Consider the following 21,043-nt stretch of genomic DNA (forward strand, 5'->3'; position numbering starts at 1 on the left):
TTTGGGGTATCTTTGGATTTTGCCTGGTTAGAGGGCCTACTCTTTCTGTTTAGAAATACGAGTGTCTAAAGTCTCGCTGGATGTCTTGTGTTTTTTCATTTCCATGTTTGGCTGAAGCTTCTTTGTATCTCTCTGTGCAGTGATTTTAGAGTAGAATGTGTAGAGATACGGGTTTAGGGAGGAGTTTATTGGGAGAATGAACACAACAGTCCAGGCGTACATATCAGGACCAATTTCCACAATCTCAGCCTGGGATAGAATTCCCATGATGATCACAGGCATCCAACATGCGAAGTCAGTACCGACTATCAGAGCCATTTTCACCGCCATCTTAATTTCCCTTTGTCGGTGAGCCGTTACCTTCACAAGCTTAGACGAGCGTTTTACTTTGACAAAGATTGCTATGTAGCAGCTCAACACAACGATAAAACAAAACAAGTTGACGCCAAGGAACAAGACGATTGAGTAGATCCAAGCCGGTTCTCTTGTTTGAGGTACCGGTATAGCGATAGAATCTGAACCAAACACGCTATTGATGGAGTTATCTACAAGTGAATAACTAGACACCTTAGTGGTCAGGGGGAGACCAATGCACACATCAGACAAACCGTAGACTTTGGAATCAGTATCACCACTGAACACAGTCGGGATAATACTGATACATGCAGACACTAACCATAATAAGACCACAATAACTTTGCTTATCTTTCCTCTGATGGTAAGACGGCTGAAGGGAAATACAATGCTTAAAAAACAGTCCAGACTGATCATGGTGACAAAAAATACCGATGCTTCACTAGACATCACTGATACTACCCCAGCTATCTTGCAAACCACACTAGACCGCCATTCCTTCGCAACACTGGAATAACTCTTACCCAACAAGATATCAGCAATAGCAATAATCAACATATAAACCCCCATCATCAAGTCAGAAATAGCTAAATTAAGAACCAAGAATGAGTGCGTCTCATTCTCGCGTAATTCTTTGCCCCGTCTACATCTCCAGATAATGACCATGAAGTTGCCGATGAGGGCACTCAACCCAAGAATCCACAAAGACGCTCGTAGTGGATCATTACGCATCAGACTGCCGCAGATGTTTAGTGGTGGTTGCAATTCAGTGGTTGTACACTTAGAGTAATCAAACTCTTTGGATGGTACTTCTTCATCAAATATACAGCACAAGCGGTAGTCATCGACGTACCTATAATAAAATTAAACATTAACTCAAATTGTAGGTTTGTATATATCAGTTCTCAATTCAAAAAGATGAATACAGATGTTCTCTGAATTATAACCAATTAAGTTCACGTTTTGTTATAAATAATTATGAGTTGTTGTAGCGCTAGGTGGCAGCAGACTTACCAGGTAAATATTCATTGTTTGCATAGTTCTGAGCAAGCGCACATTACCGAAAACATTGGATTTACCCTGCCAGTTTGCTGTCACCCAGTGCCCCATAAAGTCACCCATTGTGTGTATAGTGTCTTCTGCAAGGGAGTGACCCAATGAAACTCCATCAAATACACAAAATATGAGAGAAGGTTACATTAGTTACTAGCAACAAAGAGAAAACAAAAACAAAAAAACACAAACACAAAACCAAACACAGAGCAAGAAATTAAGCACAAGCTCCTAAAGACTTACAATTTGTCCAGACTGTCCAGACCTTTAAGAGCCCCCGGATCGATCTTCAGTGTAGATCCTTCATTTGTCCATTTACCTCGGATCAAGAAACTATGAGATAAATGAAATTCAATAACATTCAAATTTGATTTAGAGCAAAGCCAAAAAGTGACAGTGATGGTGATTTCCAATGTTGCATAACAATTAATATGATTAGTATTTAGGATTGATTCACAAATAAGCTCAATCTTAAAGGCACTGACACCTTTGGTAATTTTATTGTCAAAGCCGTTTCTCACAACGGTATACTAAGCAACAGCTCTCCATTGGTTGTTACCAAGTATTCTTTTAAAAACATAATATTTAGAGTATTTAGCAAAATAATCCAGTGCCTTGAACTATGTGTAAAGCGGGCTTTAAAGGCAGTGGGCACTAATGGTAGCTACTCAAATTAATTATCAGCATAAAACCTCACATGGTAACGAGTAATGGGGAGAGGTTGATAGTATAAAACATTGTGAGAAACGGCTCCCTCTAAAGTGTCGTAGTTTTCGAGAAAGAAGTAATTTTCCACAAATTTGATTTCGAGACCTCAGATTTAGAATTTGAGTTATCGAAATCAAGCATTTTACAGCACACAACTTCGTGTGACAAGGGTGTTTTTTTTTCATTCATTATTATCTCGCAACTTTGATGACCGATTAAACTCAAATTTTCAGTTTTGTTATTTTATGTATATGTTGAGATACATCAAGTGATAAGACCGGTCTTTGAAAGTTACCAATAGTGTCCAGTGTCTTTAACCTACATGATTATAGGTTATTGGCCCTCTATTGTTTAACCATGAACATCATGTATTGACTTACAGTTCTTTCAAGTTGCCCAATGAGTTGAAAGCTCCACTATTTATTGAGAGTAATGGGTTATCCATAACCAACCTATTGGAGAGAAATTCAAGGAGAGACATTCAAACAAATCAAATCAAACTATAATATTATTCCCCTTCTATTGATATGCTAGGCTAAATTTACATTTCAGATTTTTTTTTTATTTTATAAAACCTTTGAACTAGATGTCCAATGAATTTTGGAACGAACTTGCGAAGATTGTTCAACATCAAAATTACATTTAATATTTGTTTGTAGAGTCGGAAACAAGCAACACAATTATTAACTTTGTCACTAAAACATTGCCACTAAAAGTGGCTATGGTTTGTTTTACGACCTGGTCGTCACCATTTTCACGTGGCTCCGCTGTCCACACTCATTTTCTATTGTTTGAATCAATGTTTGTTTTCTTACAATGTTCTCAAGTTGACAAGGTCCTCGAAGATGTCACTCTGAAAGTTGGAAATATTATTCTGTGAGAGGTCCCTGGATACGTACAGAAAAGAAGAAGACTGGGGTTAGGATTTCAATTGAATTGAATTGAAATGAATTCAGTTTATTCCAGTAAATGACACCTCGTTGAAATGGGCGGTTTCTGAAGTGGGATGTATTATTTATAGATTTGGAAAACAATATTAGGATTGTGGCAAAAAAGGGGTGTTGAAATATATGGGTTTCGGAACAGACACTATTTAAATAAATGCTCCATTTAGATGCTACTTGAGGTAGGCTTATTGTAATAAACAATGCACCTACAAACCCTTACTATCTCAAACTAACAAGATGAAATTTCAGTTTTTAAGATCAATGTTACACGCTAAAGTATGGGCCTTTGCTAAAATATTGTCGATAAATTAAACTTTCGAAACATTCAAACTTCCATGTGCAACTGACTTACAGCGAGGTGAGATTGAAGAGTCCGGAGAATGTGCCGGCGTTTAAGTCCCGTAAGCTGTTGTTTGTCAGAACTCTAGATGGGATAAATAAAACTAAACACCATCTGAATACAGTACAAAAGCAAAGTTCAATATAAGTGTAAATTAGGATTTCAAACAAATCCAAATACACTCACATACAAAATTACAGACACATACAAGTCAGATAAATATAAACACATTGTATCGGAAAGCAATGAAGTATTTTTGCGGGTACAAATTTAGGTAAAACTCCCTTTGGTTGATACAAGTGTTCGCTATAACAAGAACCAGTGTATTACATTTGGTTTTACCAATTTACACCGATGTGTGTTAGCACTGTATATTTTCCTGACCTCTGTGAAAAAAAACACAGGCATATTACTCAGGTGGGACTCGAACCCACGACCTTTGCATTTCGAGAGCATTGTCTTAGCAACTGGTGCGTTCTCGACGTTTGGTTGAGTATACTCTGCTTGTCTGCATTGCGATAAAACATGTCTCTATCGGAAGTTGACTATCATAGACCTTATCGCAAATACTCGGTACGCGCAAGTTAGGCGTGGATTGTGGTGTACGCTAGCTGCATTCCATTCAAAAGTGGGCGGTTTCACAGTGGTTATTATTTGTGTAAAGGTATACAGTTCTGCACATTATCTACACCAAACAAAACTTCAACCACCAATAAACCTGTAGCGAGTACCACCACTTCCGAAAATCATCACACAAGTGACTGTTAAACGGTGGTGTGGGGTTAGGGTTTGCTAACAACCACGGAGCTGGCCAGACTGCATGCCAGGCCTCAACGGAACGGCCTGAACATATGGCTGGTACGGTTACATTTTAACACAGGGTCAGACGAGTGGGGTGTGTTTGCACTAATGCTAAGCCATGGGGCAGATTTGGTATGCTAGGTATGGTTGGGTTTGAACACAGCTCACACGAAAGATAAAACGCTGGGTCCGCTCCAAGATAATGAAATTGTATTGTCTGCGATTTCAAGGACGCCCGACTTGTACCGTTGTGGCGGTTTCAGTGTTCCGCCGTGTTCAGTTTTCCGGGTGACGTAGCCGGACATTCACCACGTTGTTCGAACGGTTTAAGCTTTCCGGCGTGTTCAGTTTTCCGGGTGACGTAGCAGACAAAAATACCACCGCGAGTACCCTGGCGAGTACTGTAGTTCTCTCACTGACCCCAAATTGTTTATTATAACGATTCTTTTCTGTTTAGTCACATACTCTTGCCCCATCTTTACACGTATTCATGCGTACAACTGCGGTTACACTGCTTGTGCCACACCAAATTCTCTCATACGATCCACGCGTTCGCCGCTCGTTGTACTCGTAGACGCCGCCATGACAGCTACCGGATAGTAACACGGATGACTCAATACACCACTAAAAATTTACTACTTTTGCTTGCTCTGCGCAGGCATCGCATGACGTAATGTTACCGTATTTGGTCATTCGGAAAACTGAACACTGCGGAAAGTTGAAACCGCCACACCGGGTATTGCAACTGGAAAAAAAGGAACATATGATACCTGTTGGGGTTTTAAATCGAAATTTAAGCTATGATATGTATAGCTGTGATATGTAAACTCAAAACCCCTTTGACAGCCATGGCCCTCCGTAGGTGTTTAGCATTTCGGACCTTTCCACTCTAGCAACAACTTTATGGGTACGTTGGGAAAATAAATATAAGTTAAGGATTACATTATTAAGCAAGCGACTTACAGTGATTTCAAGTAGGACAAACTTTTGAAGATTCCCGTATTCAGTTGAATTTTTTTTTCATTGGAAAGTTTACTACAGGAAAAAAGGAAGAACACGTTTGGTTAGTGAAAAGTAACACAACAGAGCACAAGTGCATGGTTCTGCTTAACGTAAGCAAAGGATTGGCGCTTACAAAGCAGGTATATCAAGCGTATTTTACGGTTTTGCGGGAATTTGTGCCTGTGTGCGCACGTGCTCAATGTTACTAGGCATTTTACGCTTACCACAGCTAGTGCAGAAATTTGGTGTTTGCATTTTAACGAGCGGAGAACGGTTAACGTAAGCGCAGAATTTGGCGGTAAGCAGAGCCATGAAATTGGGCCAAGCGAAAGTACGTTGTTTGTTTGAGAAAAAAAAAAGTAGAGAGGGTTGAGCTGTGTGTACTTACAGGTGTGCCGTTCGTATAACAATGTCACCTACAGTATCTTGATTCCAACCCGAGATGCACTGAATGACATAGCCATTATCAGAGCCCATACAAGAACATACTGTCGGACATCGGTCAGCTATGTCAATTAAAATATAAAAATAAACATATTAAGGAGATCGGAAAGTTTAATTAAAGTGCCCTACTTTCGAGTTCCTGAAAAGCAATTTTTTTTTACAATTTAGAAAAAAAACACACTCACAAATGTGTTTAAGGTTTGCTCAATACGTCAAGAGCTTTTGGTACAAATACTTTTTAAACATTTTTGTGATAAATTTTAATTTAGTAAAAGAACACACACATTACGAGCACCTTTATCCATAGACTTGGTCCCTGTCTTTATACGCAAGGATAAAGACAGGTCTCCGGTGTCAGATCCATTGATTCCATTGGATACAATCATCGTTGGATAAACGTGCAGGGACATAGATGCCCAAATAGTCACTGCTGCCACAGAACACTTAGAAAAAAAAAAAAAAAAGAAAAAAAAAAAAAACGTACCGCATGCTCCTGGTGTTTCGTCATCTTCATCCGGACAGTCGAATTTGCCATCACAGACTGAGGACATGTGAATACAGGCTAATGAATTCTGACACGGGAAAGATCCAGGACAAGTCACATTGTCTAGGAATAAACACAATTGAAAAAGGTGCGAAAAATGGTTATCTTGATGTTGTGAATTGTGAAAAAAATGGCGTGCTATCTTGTTTTTCATATCTGTGTTTTGATTGGTCACGTGTGATGTTTTTTCAGCTGCACCACAATAAGCTCGAACCAATCAAAACACATTAGTCTACCCGCAGTACACTCGATATAATAAGTCTCCTTTGTGATTAATCTGCGCGAGTTGGCGTGATTTTTCATGCATGACCTCGGTTTGAATACTAATTAGTCCAAAGGGCTTCTGAAATTCAGTCTTTTCGGCCTTATCTGGAAAGTTTTGACAAAAATAATGTAGAAGTACACTGAAATGAAGAGCATATCTGTCGTGTTGTATGAAAACAAATTGCTGCAACTCAAATTTTAAAAAGAGAAATTTGTACGTACAAAATGGCTTCCAAAAGAAAGAAAACAAGTCAGAAAAACACGACAGATTGTCCCGTTATGAATGTCAGCACCGGTCCTAAAGTAGTCTATATGGATATATTAAATAATATTTTTCCCGAAAATATTAAAAGCGAGACCGGATCGTACCTAGTCCAGTCAGGATACATCGACTTGCACCGTTAATCCAAAACTCCAATAACGAAAAAAATCAACTATTAGACTGATATGGCAGCATGCAGATTGCTGTTTTTCATTGGTATGGTACCTCGACCACCAAGCGTAAGTTAGTCAATAACAAAAGCGCCCGTCTTATACCATGAGCTGATTCCTAATTCAGCCCATGGTATAGACGAGCGATTTTGTCATTGACTTACTTAGGCTTTGTCGTCGGGGTACCATACCAACGAAAAACAGCATGCTGCCATATCAGTCGATATTGTCATCCTCAGCCAATCACCCGTGCAGGAAAATCATTCTGACTAATAGTTAACTTTTTCGTAATGTGAGATTTTGATTAACGGTGGATATCGCTGTAATTTCCATACGTACTAAAATGAGGACTGTTGCCGACATTCATAACGGGAACATTTTCCATGTTTTTGTGACTTGTTTTCTCTGTTTTTGAAGCCATCTTTGACGTACAAATTTCTCTTTTTAAAATTTGAGTTGCACCGATTTTTTTATACATAACGACAGATATGCTCTTCGTTTCAATTTACTGGTACATTATTTTGGTTGAGACTTTTCAGAAAAGGCTGGAAATGACCGAATTCCAGAAGCCCTTTTGACTAATTAATATGGAGGTCACGCATGAAAAAAAAAATATGCATATCCCTGCAGATAAATAAAAAAAGGAGATTAGTGTACTGCGGTAGACTGACATATATGAAAGCTAACCTCACTGCACGTTTTATTGAATAAAATCACTGTTTCAGAAAAGCAAGTACCTGTCTTTATCCTGGCGGATAAATTTAGGAGACAACTACAGTACTACTTGTAGCTTCAAGTGAGTACAAGGGTAAAGTTCTTACCACAATCAACTTCGTCTGCACCACTGATTTGGCAATCTTTAAAACCGTCACATCTTGCGCTTCGATTCAAACAAGAGCCGTCTTCACAATCATAGACATCGGGGTCAGGACAAGATGTGTTAACAGTACCTTGAATAACGGGTTATATTTATGTATAGTTATTTAGTTTTTTTAACACAATTGTTTCACAAACATCAATGAAGTATTATAATATCTAATAACCTAAATAAAGAATTGATCCTTGAAAAAGTTGCTATTAAAGCGGGCGAAGATGTTACTAAAAACATGTAGTTCGTGTTTTTCCAGGGACAACTTGGTCTTTGCGCTGCATGGATCGATGGCAGCCGATTTCTCCGTAAAACAAGTACCTACCGGATGCTGTTATCAATGCTTGAGGTTAAACATGGGATATTCCTTCTTCTGACCATAATGTCATTGATTACTAAAGAAAAGTCAACGTTTTGAAGTCAGCAACGCCGTACAATAAAATTCTTTGAGGAAATATACAAATGTGCCCGTACCGCGCCCAAAACCGGTAGATGTAGTGAAAAAGCTCGTAAGAGAATTTACCATTGCTGCTATAAAGATCAAGAAGAAACCCTCGCCCACTAAAATATGCATCACTTCTAAAGTTGAAAGTCACTTCGTGCGATGAATTCAATGCTACAGATAGCAGTTTATCGACGGACCCAGTCAGCACAAATGACACAGTTTCTCCGTAGAGATTGATGCCTTTAAGAACAGCTATGTCTTTCCCGTCTTCTGTCGAAAAGTCACTTATTCCGATGTGTACAGTTGACCCGAAGGCCAGAGCAATGATCTTCCAGTTGCAGTCAAGAGACGGAGGATAGCTGATTGGGTAGCTGGTTAAGTTGAAGGTTTTTGGGTAGTTTCCAACGTGAATGTTGGTCACACCACAAGCACCTTGAACAAATTACAGGAAGATAAGAATGTTTTTTTGGGGTTAAACAAAGAATTGACTAGAGTGGGATTCGAACCAACGACATCCGGATTATTGTATGACGCAAACACAATACTCTGAAACCAAATTAAACACAGCGGTTGCGTTCGTTTAACTTCACGAAATTCACACTGAGTTGAGCTGCTCAACTCACTTGTGAATATCGTTGTGAAAGGAGGGTTGAGACGTCAAATTTACGTCAAATTCGCTTCGCATTTGCATTCTTAGGAAGTATGAACCGGGCTTGAGAGACATCATAAGGACAATAAAACAAGCAAAATGGAGGTGGGCTGGACACAATATCCGAAGAAATGACAACAGTTTGACAACAAGAATAATGGATCGAAAACAGTTGGACGGAGAAGAAGATAGACAGATGACGTCAGGGTTTACAACATGGTCAAGAACTGCAAGAATTATTATTAAAGGCAGTGGACACTATTAGTAAGTGTCAAAGACTAGCCTTTACAGTTTGTGTATCTCAACATATGCATAAAATAACAAACCTGTGAAAATTTGAGCTCAATCGGTCATCTAACTTGCGAGATAATAATGAAAGAAAAAACACCCCTGTCACACGAAGTTGTGTGCGTTTAGATGGTTGATTTCGAGACCTCAAGTTCTAAAACTGAGGTCTTGAAATCAAATTCGTGGAAATTTACTTCTTTCTCGAAAACTATTGCACTTCAGAGGGAGCCGTTTCCCTCAATGTTTTAGACCATCAACCTTTCCCCATTACTCGTCACCAGGAAAGGTTCTATGCTTATAATTAGTTTGAGTAGTTACCAATAGTGTCCACTGCCTTTAACGAACGGCGTCTACATTGTTATACCTCGTCAACAAACCGTGAAGTTTAATGCCCCTTATTTTTGACCGCGCGAGGGCGCTATAAATAGTATTTTGATCACTTCCGGGGGTACACGCGATTCGCCCTGCACAAATTAATAGGCGTTCTGTCACTTTTGTTGCGCCGTAGTTTCAATTTGCTTTAGAGGTGGATTATAACGGCTCCTTTAAAAGTCTTATTGTCTGTGATGGATTAGATGTCTGTGGTTATAATGTGTTCCAATCTTTAAAAATTGTTTTGGGTATGAATGAATATACCCCCGGAAGTGATTGAGAGCGCCCTCACGCGGTCAAAAATATGGCCCATTGATCAAAAAGTGATTGGTTTGAAAAGGACATCACTTTGATCGTTCCCGTTGGTCAATTTCCAGCGCTGTGTACGAAACAACTCAGTGCGGATTCGAGGACTTGTTTCTTGTTCGTCTGCTTACTAAATAATGAATATACCGTCGTAATAACGTTTGAAGATGACAATAGAACTTCGAGAAGAGGAATAACAAAGGTATAACAAAACAAGTGTTGCACGCTGTGACTGGGGATCATGGGTTTTGAACACCCTCGAGTGGAAATTGCACCCTCAGCTTCGCCTCGGGTGCCATTTTCCCCCTCGGGTGTACAACACGCCATGGACCCCGCGTCACAGTGTGCAACAATTGTATACTGGGTGAACACAGCCTAAATGACACGTTATATTGTAGTTAAATGCTGCGGCATTCTGGATCAAAATTCTCTAGATACAGCTTTAAGCTTTTGAAACTCCAGAAATAATGCAACTTCAACATCAACTTTGGTCCTCACCACAATCCTCTTCATCTGCAGATGAGCTTTCTGGACGGAATCGGCAGTCAGGATTACCATCACATCTTGCTTCTGCAGCGACGCAAATCCCATTCCTACAATCGAACTCATCCTCCGAGTGACAAGAAGTTGTATCTATTATGCAAAATGTGCAATATTGTTACCATTGAATATTTTTACGAATTGACAAATTCATCGAACTCACAAAATCCGAAGTATGTTCTTCCGTTTCTACAAATTCATGTTGATGTGAACAGGACCTTATAAGCACAGTAGTTTCCTAGTAAACTAGTACACTACACTAGTACACCAGTCATTCACTAAATTTACAATAATTTTGTTTATTCAGTGATTTATTTGGAGTAGCATGGTGGACGAAAACACAGGTATGACTTTTTTTAACGAGGTGACAAATACTACACAAAAAAGGCAAATCTATTTCCCCCGTTTTTACGATCTGGAGGTCGTTTGATTATTAAGGTTTTATCAAAGGAGGTTTTTAGATTAATAATGTTTAATAATTTTGTTAAATACTATTGACCGTACATTTGAAATAAGAATGAGATAAACACAAAACACACAGTAATTTTGCATGGCTGTTTGGCTCATTCGTCATTTTCGACAAAACGGTTAAAATAAGGTGTTTCAATATTAGATATTATGAAAATATGACATGGTTTTTTTCATTACTCTAATTGGTGTTCTTAATTTTGTATATTTAATCTGGATCATAAGTTATTGAAGTTTAGGTTAACCTAATTCCATTAACGTTATAAAAAACAAACCTATTAACAATATTGATCGCTTCTTTTGCCTATAGTATAGAGTGAATGTCGACGTGTCCAACCTCTTCTTTTAGCATGTTTCTTAAGGTTTGTTGGAAGCAGCGCAAGTCACTCTCGAAAACATGTCAGGTTCATTCTTTGAAAGAAGTGTTTTAAGAATAATACACAAACGATTCCATTAAACATCACTTCTCAAACATTAAAATAAGACAATGTTTATTCTATAATTGAACTTCAATATTGTGTTTAAAACATTCAGCGTATTACCATTGGTGCCTTCAAGTTGTAGAATGAATCCAAATATTGAATTCAAGTAGTAGTGGTCATTTTTGAAACGGACATAAATTGTCTCCGATGAGGTAAATGAAATAGCTTTCAGTTGTGTGGTTCCACTTAGTTGAAAGGACGCTGTGTGTCCATCAAGAAGGGTGCCATTCATGTAAAGAAAAGTAGGATTCTTTTCAATGTAAAAATATTGTACGGACACCGTCACCACAGATACCAAGTCTGAAGCCAAGATTTCCCACCAGCAATCTAATAAAACCTGATATCTTGTCCGCTGATAGCCTGGTGACGTCAGACTGACTGGAGTTGTTCCAACTAGAATGTTTGGTGAACCACAGTAGTCTGAAATGCAATAAAATGTGTTTAATCATAAGATGGTTGTAATGTGTGGGTTTATTATTTTAGTCTAACGTAATTTATGACCCTGGAATTCATGAATCCAACTAACAACCATATTGAAAGTAAAAGCCATGACCATGACCATGACCATGACCAGGACCATGACCATGACCATGACCGCGACAATTTATGTTTTTTTCCAGAGGCCGTTGCCACCTACTCCTAGGGCTCATACAGGGTTACCCATTTTACAGTCCATACGAATGTAAGCTTGGGTGTCATCAGTCCGAAGCATGGCCGGTAGAGCAAAAAACATTATCTCCCCAATTTTACGTAGCAAGTGTCTTAACCGCTCGGCCATGACACGCCACAGTAGAACATGTAATAAGCTTTATCCCCGATGCAAGTTAAATTCGTCGATTGGAGATTTTTGAATACTAGGTGGCAGCAGCGGCCTTACCAGGTTACTTTCAATTGTTTACGTAGTTACAAGCATGCTCTCATTTCCAAGAGCAATATATTTACATGATAAGTATGCTGCCACCTAAAGTAACCCAAAATCTCACATACAAAAAATGAAACAATGTCTGTATAAGATCCTACCTTTAATGTCAGTTGCTGTAACTCGCAATAAAAACTCTCTTAAGGTAGAACTTGCCGTTTTACTTTTGACAACAATCGTCATCGTTGAATATATTGAGTCTACAAACACTTTCCCGTTAGGATAATCACCTGAATGTACAACTAACGCTTTAGTTGCATTGACGAGTTCGTGTCCATTTAGAATTATCAATATCATATCGTCTGCATCAAAACTAATAAGTTCAATTTGGAAGCTTGTTCCATTTGGTCCTTTCAAAAGCCATACACAGCTCAAACCCTTTGCAAGTCTTTCGCCTCTTTGAATAGTGTTGATACCATCGCCAAATAATCCATGGTACCAAAGATCTGGAGAAAGCTCGAGTACAAGGAGTATTTGTGAATATAGAGTCAACAGAATCTCAGAAGGGCCACACGTATCTGTAATGTTTGATAGTAACGAAACTGAAATGTCGTTAAAAGGCACTGGACACTATTGGTAGTTACTCAATCAATCAACATTTATTTCCATACAAACACAATATACAAATACAAACAATAGGATGTTTCAAGACTGAAAACTGTATGGAGGCATGGCCCATTAAAGCAAAGCTTGTAAGCTGGGATGCCTTTTACAAAACAAAGGAAGGTAATAAGATCATTTAAATTATAAAACAAAGCGTATAGCAACAACAATAACATCAGAATGAGACGGATAAACGAAACGCAAAAAAACAAAACACCCAACCAGACAAACAAACACCTCAAACTAACACCTCAAACAAACAAACAATACAAATACGAGAAGACGGCCACGACGATAGAACTAAACCAAAATAATGACAGAATCACAACTATGTTACATAATGGGAGACAATGTGTTTTTTGAAGGAGGCTTTGAATCGACCAACAGAGGACTGCGAGCGAATTCGCCTATCAATTGAATTCCAGAGGCGGGGCCCATGATAGCAAAGAGTGTTCATTGTGTAAGAAGTACGTGCAAAAGGGATATAAGGGATATAGAGATTGTTACAGGAGCGTGTGTTATAAAGGTGCGTGTTGCTGACAGAAGGAAAGTAATTGGAGAAAGTGTGGGGCAGAAGATTTTTTGTGTATTTGAACATGAAAATGGCTGTTTAAACTACTTGTTGAAAACCGATTCAACACACCTTGTTGAAAACCGATTCAACACACCTTGGTTCCCATTCATAAATACCCTTTCGGTCAAAAACATCATCACTTGTTGGTAAAAAAATGAAATAAATGCAAAAGTTATAATTGTTAAATGATTTCTTTCAACACAACACCCCTCCAGCTTCGAAGTGGTAGAGCCCTCCGCTGCCCTCGCGTAAACAACTCCTTATAATGAAATGCTGTGGGCGTCGCGCGTATCGCGTGATGTGGCACAACTGTTTCAGCCGTTGCTCTCGACCAATAGGAATGAAGAAACTGTCTTATAAGAACAGGTGCAATGTCGCGTGTCACGTCCATGAATAACGCTTTTGACCGGTCATTAACAAAAGGTTTATGCACACCCACGTGACGCGCTCTCCACCAATATGAGTAGAAAAACTGTCTGGGGTATTTATGAATGTCTGATTTACACGGGTGCCCCACGGGTCTGCAGCTAGCCTTTAATCAAGGCGCACGCGGCGGCGGCGGCAACCCCAGATGTACAACTTATAAACATAAATCACGTTTTTGGTGTACAGGCTGCAGACCGGTGGGCAGCCAGCAGCGGGTTAAGGCCGTCTGCCGTCCCGTGATGGTTCGATATACGAAATCCATCAGTCTCCATTGACTCGTACACAAGCACAAGACATTGCAGCATAAACTCAAATATCCTTACCACACATCATTTCATCTGTATAATCGACGCAGTCGAAATGACCGTCACATATTTGGCTTGGGCGTATGCATTCTCCAGAAGTGCAGCTTGCTTTCAACGAATCGCAATCACCTGTTACAACAACAACAACAACAACAACATGTCAAGTAGACAAAACGCCACCTTAGTTTTTGAAAAGCTCTACCGAAGTCTAATTGTGAGGTGTTTAAACAGCTACCTGAGCGGAATGTTTTCAACAGAAATTGTATTTTTACTTGTTTATAATGCGCTTGTTCACCATTTTAATGTAATTTTGATATGTGTACACTTCTGAACTTTTCGTAATTATCGAGTAAAAAATCAGGCCCCTACCTAAAGGTTTTTTGAAAAACTAAAAACACTTCTGCCGTTGAGAGCGGGCGTCAAAGGACAATGCCGCTGACGTCATTTGTGGGAGTTTGCTTTGTTATACATCCACGCTGCAACAAAGCGGCTTTATCTACTTATGACGTTTTGAGAGTGATTACGTAACGGGGCTTTTCGCAAATCTCGCAGAAAAGCTCTGGACAAGGGCATACAAAATGATTGTTTTTTTTACACAATTGAAACCTAATTATAATCATATGACTCGATTTCCTTATTCATCAAAAACATTTTAAGTGGAATTCAGCAAAGTTCACGACTTGACATTTTCGTTCAAGCAGGCCTTTAAGCTTCATGGTGATACAGTATGTGTACACGTTTTTGCGTGGTACGTACTTACCACAACCAAACTCGTCCTCACTGAAAGTGCAATCTCTAACCCCATCACAGACTTGAGAGGTGGACTGGAGGCACTCTACACCAAACGAACATCTGTACTCCTCATCTTTACAGTCTGAAAGTGGATGTAATTGAACAATAACATTTAGAAGTTCCTTCAATCTACTAGACTTAATGAAGGACGTTTGGGACGCTAGGTACCTCAACCCCTACAGGCGTGTCATGGTCGAGCGTTTAAAATGTAGTGCTTTCTGTACTTACAGCCAGCCTTCGGATCGATGATACCCAACCCTACATCAAAATGGACTGTAAAGATGGTAACCATGTTTCAGCCTTATGAGTAGGTGGCAGGGGCCTCTGGAATAAAGTAAACGAGCCCACACGCCTTCAAGCCTTGTGTGTCTGGCGACTTGCATTTAAAAACACACACAAAATCATACGCTGTCAGTCTTCTCACCCCAGACGTTATTTACATCAATCACTCGCTTCCATTTGATTCCATTGTGGTTTATACTATGTGGTTTATTGATTAATTTATCTATCTTTCAGTAGTATATGGTTTTGATTGTGTGTATGCAAAGGCATTTTTTCTCCATGGCAGGACAATTAAAAATAAAATGAACCGATTTGAGTTATTTTCTTATCTTACCAATGGTTTCGTAAGGTGTCAAGACGAGTCTCACTTCACTGATGTATGATGATTCCTTCATACTTCTTAGAACAATCGTCATTTGTGGCTGGTGAGAAAGCACAGACACTGGACCCTCGTAATAAAGGGGCGGTGAGTCTTTGACCAGGATTGGTGTTCCATCGACAGGATCATTCCCGTCAAAAACGCTGAGGAGCATGCCTTCTCCTTTGTAGTAAAACACTTCAAGTTTAATCTTTGTCCCATTAGGCGCATGTATTGCCCAGACGCAGTCGATACGGGCTGACCCTGTGTCCTGATTTACATGCAAGTTGTGAAGTGGTGTGGGTTTTGAGGACTCGAGTCCATCTGGATACCCTCCGGGGAAAATTGCAACAAACTGTGCATTTGGGTTTATCTTGGTCCAAATTGTCATTGGCTCGTTCCAATTTAAGAAAACGCTGCGACTTCCACATACGTCTGAAATCAAATCTCATCAAAATTAGTAGAGTTTAGATTCAGTGGATTTGGGGAAAAGTGGATTTGGGGAAAAGCGTGAAATTGAATGCGTGTAAATAAAACTGAACCAGTGTTAAGCCTTGGACGGATGGCCAGGTCAAGCGTAGGATACCATGACATGTTTGGTATAATTTGGTTTGTCTACCATTATTTAGTGTAGTCAGTAAGGAATTAACAAGGACGCAGAGAAGTTAGTTAACAGTATGCTATCATGCTCACCTCATGTCATGTAAAACAACCCAACCATCCAACATGGCGTAACCCCAAACAAACTTAATACTAGAGGGCGCACTTGTATTTAACCAAGGACACAACACATTAATTGCCAAATAAAAGACTGATTTTGTACATGGATGCTGGCAAACTTTCTCCTGCCCTTACTAACCAAACCACCTTACCCCTTATTTTGTTTGAAACCCTCTCTAGGACGCGTGGCATGGCCCAGCTTAGGATATCAAGGTACATGAGCTGACTAGTATATACCAAAGACAGGAACAGTGGAAATCATGTCAGCATGTACTGTACATTTGTCTCCTTTGATTTCAACTAGTCCCCCGTAGAAACTTGATTATTAAATTAGATGACTATTAAACGAAGAATCTAAACTCTGTATTTTATAATTATAAGGTATTTTAATGTGATGTACACACACTGTGCAGTTCATTCTATGCATGGCGTGTTTTGATAAACCATTAATACAGTGCTAACACACATCGGTGCATATGGGTACAACCAACACTACACACACCAACAGCACTTGTAATAATAACAACAGAAAACTAAGAGTTGTTAAATATATTGGTAACTTACCGCAACCGATTTCGTCGATGTAGTTTGAGCAGTCGAACACACCATTGCAAACAGCATCGGTCGACAGGCACTTCAAATTAGGCAAACACAGTATCTGATTTCCATCGCATTCCGCTGAATCAAATCAAGCGAAATTTCAAATGAATACTTTAATTATAATCGGCCTAATTCTCAAAAGCATGAGCTTTCAAATACTACATTTCCGTGCAGAACAACGGACAACTTCACAGCGCTACAGTGCAAAGACATACCAGCGTAAGGGCCGAGCCACACTGCAGCGATAACGAAAACGATAACGATCTCGACGCAAAGAGAACGCATTCTATTGGTTGAATTGCTCCACGAAGAATACGCACACGCTCGTTCAACCGAATGAGTACGTTCTCTTTGCGTCGTTATCGTTATCATTCTCGTTATCGCTGCAGTGGGACCAAGCCTTAAGAGTAAAAACCAATCATTCAAATTAAAATGGGGTTTATCAAAAAAATACAAAGTCAGATTCAGGGTCACCTTGTATCCCTTTTTAAAAATTAATCAAAATATCACACAACAGTGTACCTTTCCATCCAGTATAGTTCTGCGCAAACAGAACTATGGTCTCGTTACCGGAATACCCATGAAACAACTGAGATGAGAATTGAATCCAAATTTCATTTGTCTTGACGAAAACTAGCTTAACATGATGATTCTGCTTATAAACTTCATCCACCAAAGACGATGCATCTGAACGGTTGTGTCCTTTTCCAATTAAGATCTGTTGGCCCGGTGCAGAACTCAAGCTAGTCAAATTGATCGTTGTTATCAACTCAGGACTACTAGTAATCAGCCATACACATGTGAAAATGTGTGACCTAGGACTTATAATACTTAGTTCTATCATGACGTCGTCAGTTACGTTGATATACGGCGAGCCGCACAGCGATTCTGAAAGAATAAAAAATCAAACTAAATATAAAAGTGTTCGTCAACATGCACTCTGGGTTTCAATTGCTGGAAAAATTTCATGAGTTTATACAGAAAAATACATGCATGTACTCATACTTTTATTAGTCTTATATATGTAGGGACCCACCAAGTGCGCCCTCAGTGTTGGACTTGTTCAAAGTTAACTTTCAGTATTGTCACGTGACAATCACCCTCTTTTTCTATAGCTTCGACTTGGAAGAGCAACTAATTTATTGTCATTCTCCCTTTTTTTATAGGGAGCATGGCTATTATCTGGAAGGAATAAGGTCTAATAGATATTGGTGAGTATTATTCTGTGTTTAGTCCCACATTTATGCCCAAATTATTGTAATTTTGTAGCTCTCTATTTGGATCGTTTTATTTGTAAAACCATGTGTGTATGCCAGGCAGCACCGTCACACGTGCGTCCACTAGCCTCTGTGTGTGCTGACCTTTATGTGAACTCTGTGCACTATGTAATAATATAGGCTACATGCAGTGTATACTGTAGTGTTGTAACTTTGTGTATGTTTTCTATGGGTTGGAAGTATTAAAACCTGTATAGAAGAGATTATCATATAAACGTCATTGGCTTGTGAATTTAATGTTATCGAAATGTATTAATTGGCGAATGCTCGTCCTTTATTGAGTGGAGGACCGTCTCTCACCTTCCCGTCTCTCTTTACATATACATGACCGTTTATTATTATAACCCCCCACAAGTGATCACTTATATAAACGTACTGTTTAAAACAGTACCATTGCGTTAGTAATTGAGTTTCCTGATGGTGTCAAGGGACTACAAACCATCGTAGAATAGTATACAAATATTGAGTAGCTCAGAGTGGAATGGGAGGAATATTATCGCAAGGCGAAGCCGCGTAAGCCGAGTAAAATGGAACAGTCCACATTTTACCGAGCGATAGTATTCCTTCCATTCCACGAATTAAAGCCACTCATTATTTATTTTACATAACTGAGATATAGATCCTTGTCATTTGATGTATTTTAAAAGTATAGCATTATGACAAATCACACAAGTTACTGTCAACCAAAAATCATATAGCGCTGCGTAGTGGCAAGAATGCACCAATCGGATCACAGCCTTTTGCACAGGTGCTCCTTTGTTTTAGCAGCGGCGCTGCGGCGCTGTACTGCTCAAAAACATTGGGAACAAGGAAGATCCTAACTGTTGAATGGGAAATGCTATTCCCCATGGGCGAATAGGTCTTTTTGATCGCCGGTGCGGATGGGAGTAATAGTGCATGTCACGTGAAGTAAGTTCCACTAATCAAATGAAAATGATCTGTATGTCAGTTATATAATCAATTTTAGTTGTCATCCTTGCTTCCCCATCCTCCTCTTTCCCCTTCCATCCTCCCCAATCCCTCCCCTCTTATCCTTCCTCGTTCTCTATCCTTCTCCCCCTCCTCCTCCTTGTCTCCGTGCTTCACCAATGTCACCCAATAATTCACTTCTTTTGCCCTCTTAAAGGGTTTTAAAGGGGAGCCAACGAGTGTCTTGTATTTTTGTTCGTAGTGTTAATTCAAAACAATTACTTACCTGACTTGGCCACATGAGATAGTGAGCTCCACGCTAGAAGAATGCAAATAAAGGATGCGGCTCTGTCCATGATGTCAAACGTCACTTAGCTCATTTGTAAAAAGGTACGATGGGCTGTAAGAAAAAAAGTAGACCTAAGTAGACATGAAGAAACAGTTGAGTTTTCCTGGGGTCACTTAAACTGTTTTAAAATTTTGTTGAGTGCGAGGAGATGGACACACTCACGCGAGGATTGTTGTGTGATGTTGTGAATGATTCTTGTGAAGGGATGTAAGGTGACCCTGAATCTAACAACTTCGTAATTTTTCGTACAGTCGCAGTAAACAGTAGCAACATCAGTAGCTGTATCTGTGTCGAGGCCCTGTCACACATTGACGTTTAAGCCAGCGTATGCTGACGTATGAAAACTTCTGTAAATTGTTGGCGTACGCTGAACTGTATTTTTTTTCTTCATATTTTGACCGTACACAAAGCGTGTTCATAACGAGTTGGACGTTTACATACCATTGCATATAACGTTTCCATACGGTTGAGACACTGTATCCATATGAACACCAACGAATGCGCAGCGTGCATGTTGCCTGCGTTTACAACGTATGTCATACGATAGTCTAACAATTGCATAGCGCGCGGCAGCGTATTGCCGACGGTCACATGTAGTAGCCTACTAAGAGGGTGCCTTACGACGATTGAAATAAAAACTGCATTTGACATCGTAATAATCCTCCTGCGAACCCAATTTTGTTTTAAATCGATTCGCATAAACGGGGCCAATACGCTATTATACGGTAGCTGTAAGTTAGAAAAACACTTTCAGTAAGTTCTATGGGTGTCCGGAACTCGTCAAATACGTTCGACGTATGGTTAAAGCACGTTTCTCATAGGTCAGAAATAATGACGTATACCAGCGTGTTTCAGCGTGCTCTTAATTTATTCAAAACTTATTCGACGTGACGCCATCTTTTTACCGAAATGTTCATACGTCGGCATACGCTGGTTAAAACGTCAAGGTGTGACAGGGCCTTTGGCAGTATCTGATTTGTTATAATGAGTTAGAACTTGGTTTACAATAATTAACAATTGCTTTTCTTTGTCTTTAAAATTACAGACCTCGAAGGTGTGTTTACTGATTACAAATAGACCGATAGTAGGTATTTGCAAACAGTTCTGGATCGTTGCAGACGCTTATATCACGACCTAGCCTTTGGTAATTGATCAGCAGAGTGTGGGGTCGAGTCCCGGTCGTGACAATCGGGTCCTTAAGCAAAACCATGACTACTTCGTAGAGTTGGGGAGGTAGTGCCCGTCGTTCTACTGATTGATGATACCCAAGCCTTCATCCGTAATGACTGTAAACGGGGTAATGCTGTTTCAGTCCCATGAGTATGGCTGCAACGGCCCCTGGAACATTATTTCTTTGCTGCCCACACCTTGAAGTGGGCTTATGAGGCCACCTGTGTCTGAATAATTAAAAGCGTTTCCAGGCAATTTCACTGCACAACGTTTCGCAAGCATTAAATGGCAGGATAACATGTTTGTATTGAGTCTTGCAATTGTATCCATAACTACGCTAATTAACAAAGTGATGCATAACATTTAGTACTGTGCAGTTAATTCGTTCGGATTTTAAAGGGACACACCGGCTCACCGTTTACGCAATTTAGGGGTGTAGAATCATAAATAAT

General features: G+C 39.6%; 1 protein-coding gene across 1 annotated transcript; it reads right to left on the minus strand.

Moving 5' to 3' along the window:
* Positions 1-36: 36 nt before the first annotated feature.
* LOC117299120 (G-protein coupled receptor GRL101-like) lies at positions 37-19,428 on the minus strand. Its single transcript, XM_033782580.1, has 17 exons — positions 19,359-19,428; positions 17,409-17,774; positions 16,851-16,964; positions 15,543-16,001; positions 14,895-15,008; positions 14,153-14,263; positions 10,316-10,450; positions 8,281-8,634; positions 7,711-7,839; positions 6,134-6,256; positions 5,594-5,711; positions 5,167-5,238; positions 3,415-3,516; positions 2,931-3,002; positions 2,496-2,567; positions 1,651-1,740; positions 37-1,207 (listed from the first exon to the last, which is right to left on the minus strand). Exons 1-17 carry the CDS (start codon positions 19,426-19,428, stop codon positions 37-39), a joined length of 3,672 nt encoding a protein of 1,223 aa, XP_033638471.1.
* Positions 19,429-21,043: the final 1,615 nt, after the last annotated feature.

This window comes from Asterias rubens, chromosome 14 (genome assembly GCF_902459465.1).
Source record: "Asterias rubens chromosome 14, eAstRub1.3, whole genome shotgun sequence".
Classification (NCBI taxonomy): Eukaryota; Metazoa; Echinodermata; class Asteroidea; order Forcipulatida; family Asteriidae; genus Asterias; species Asterias rubens.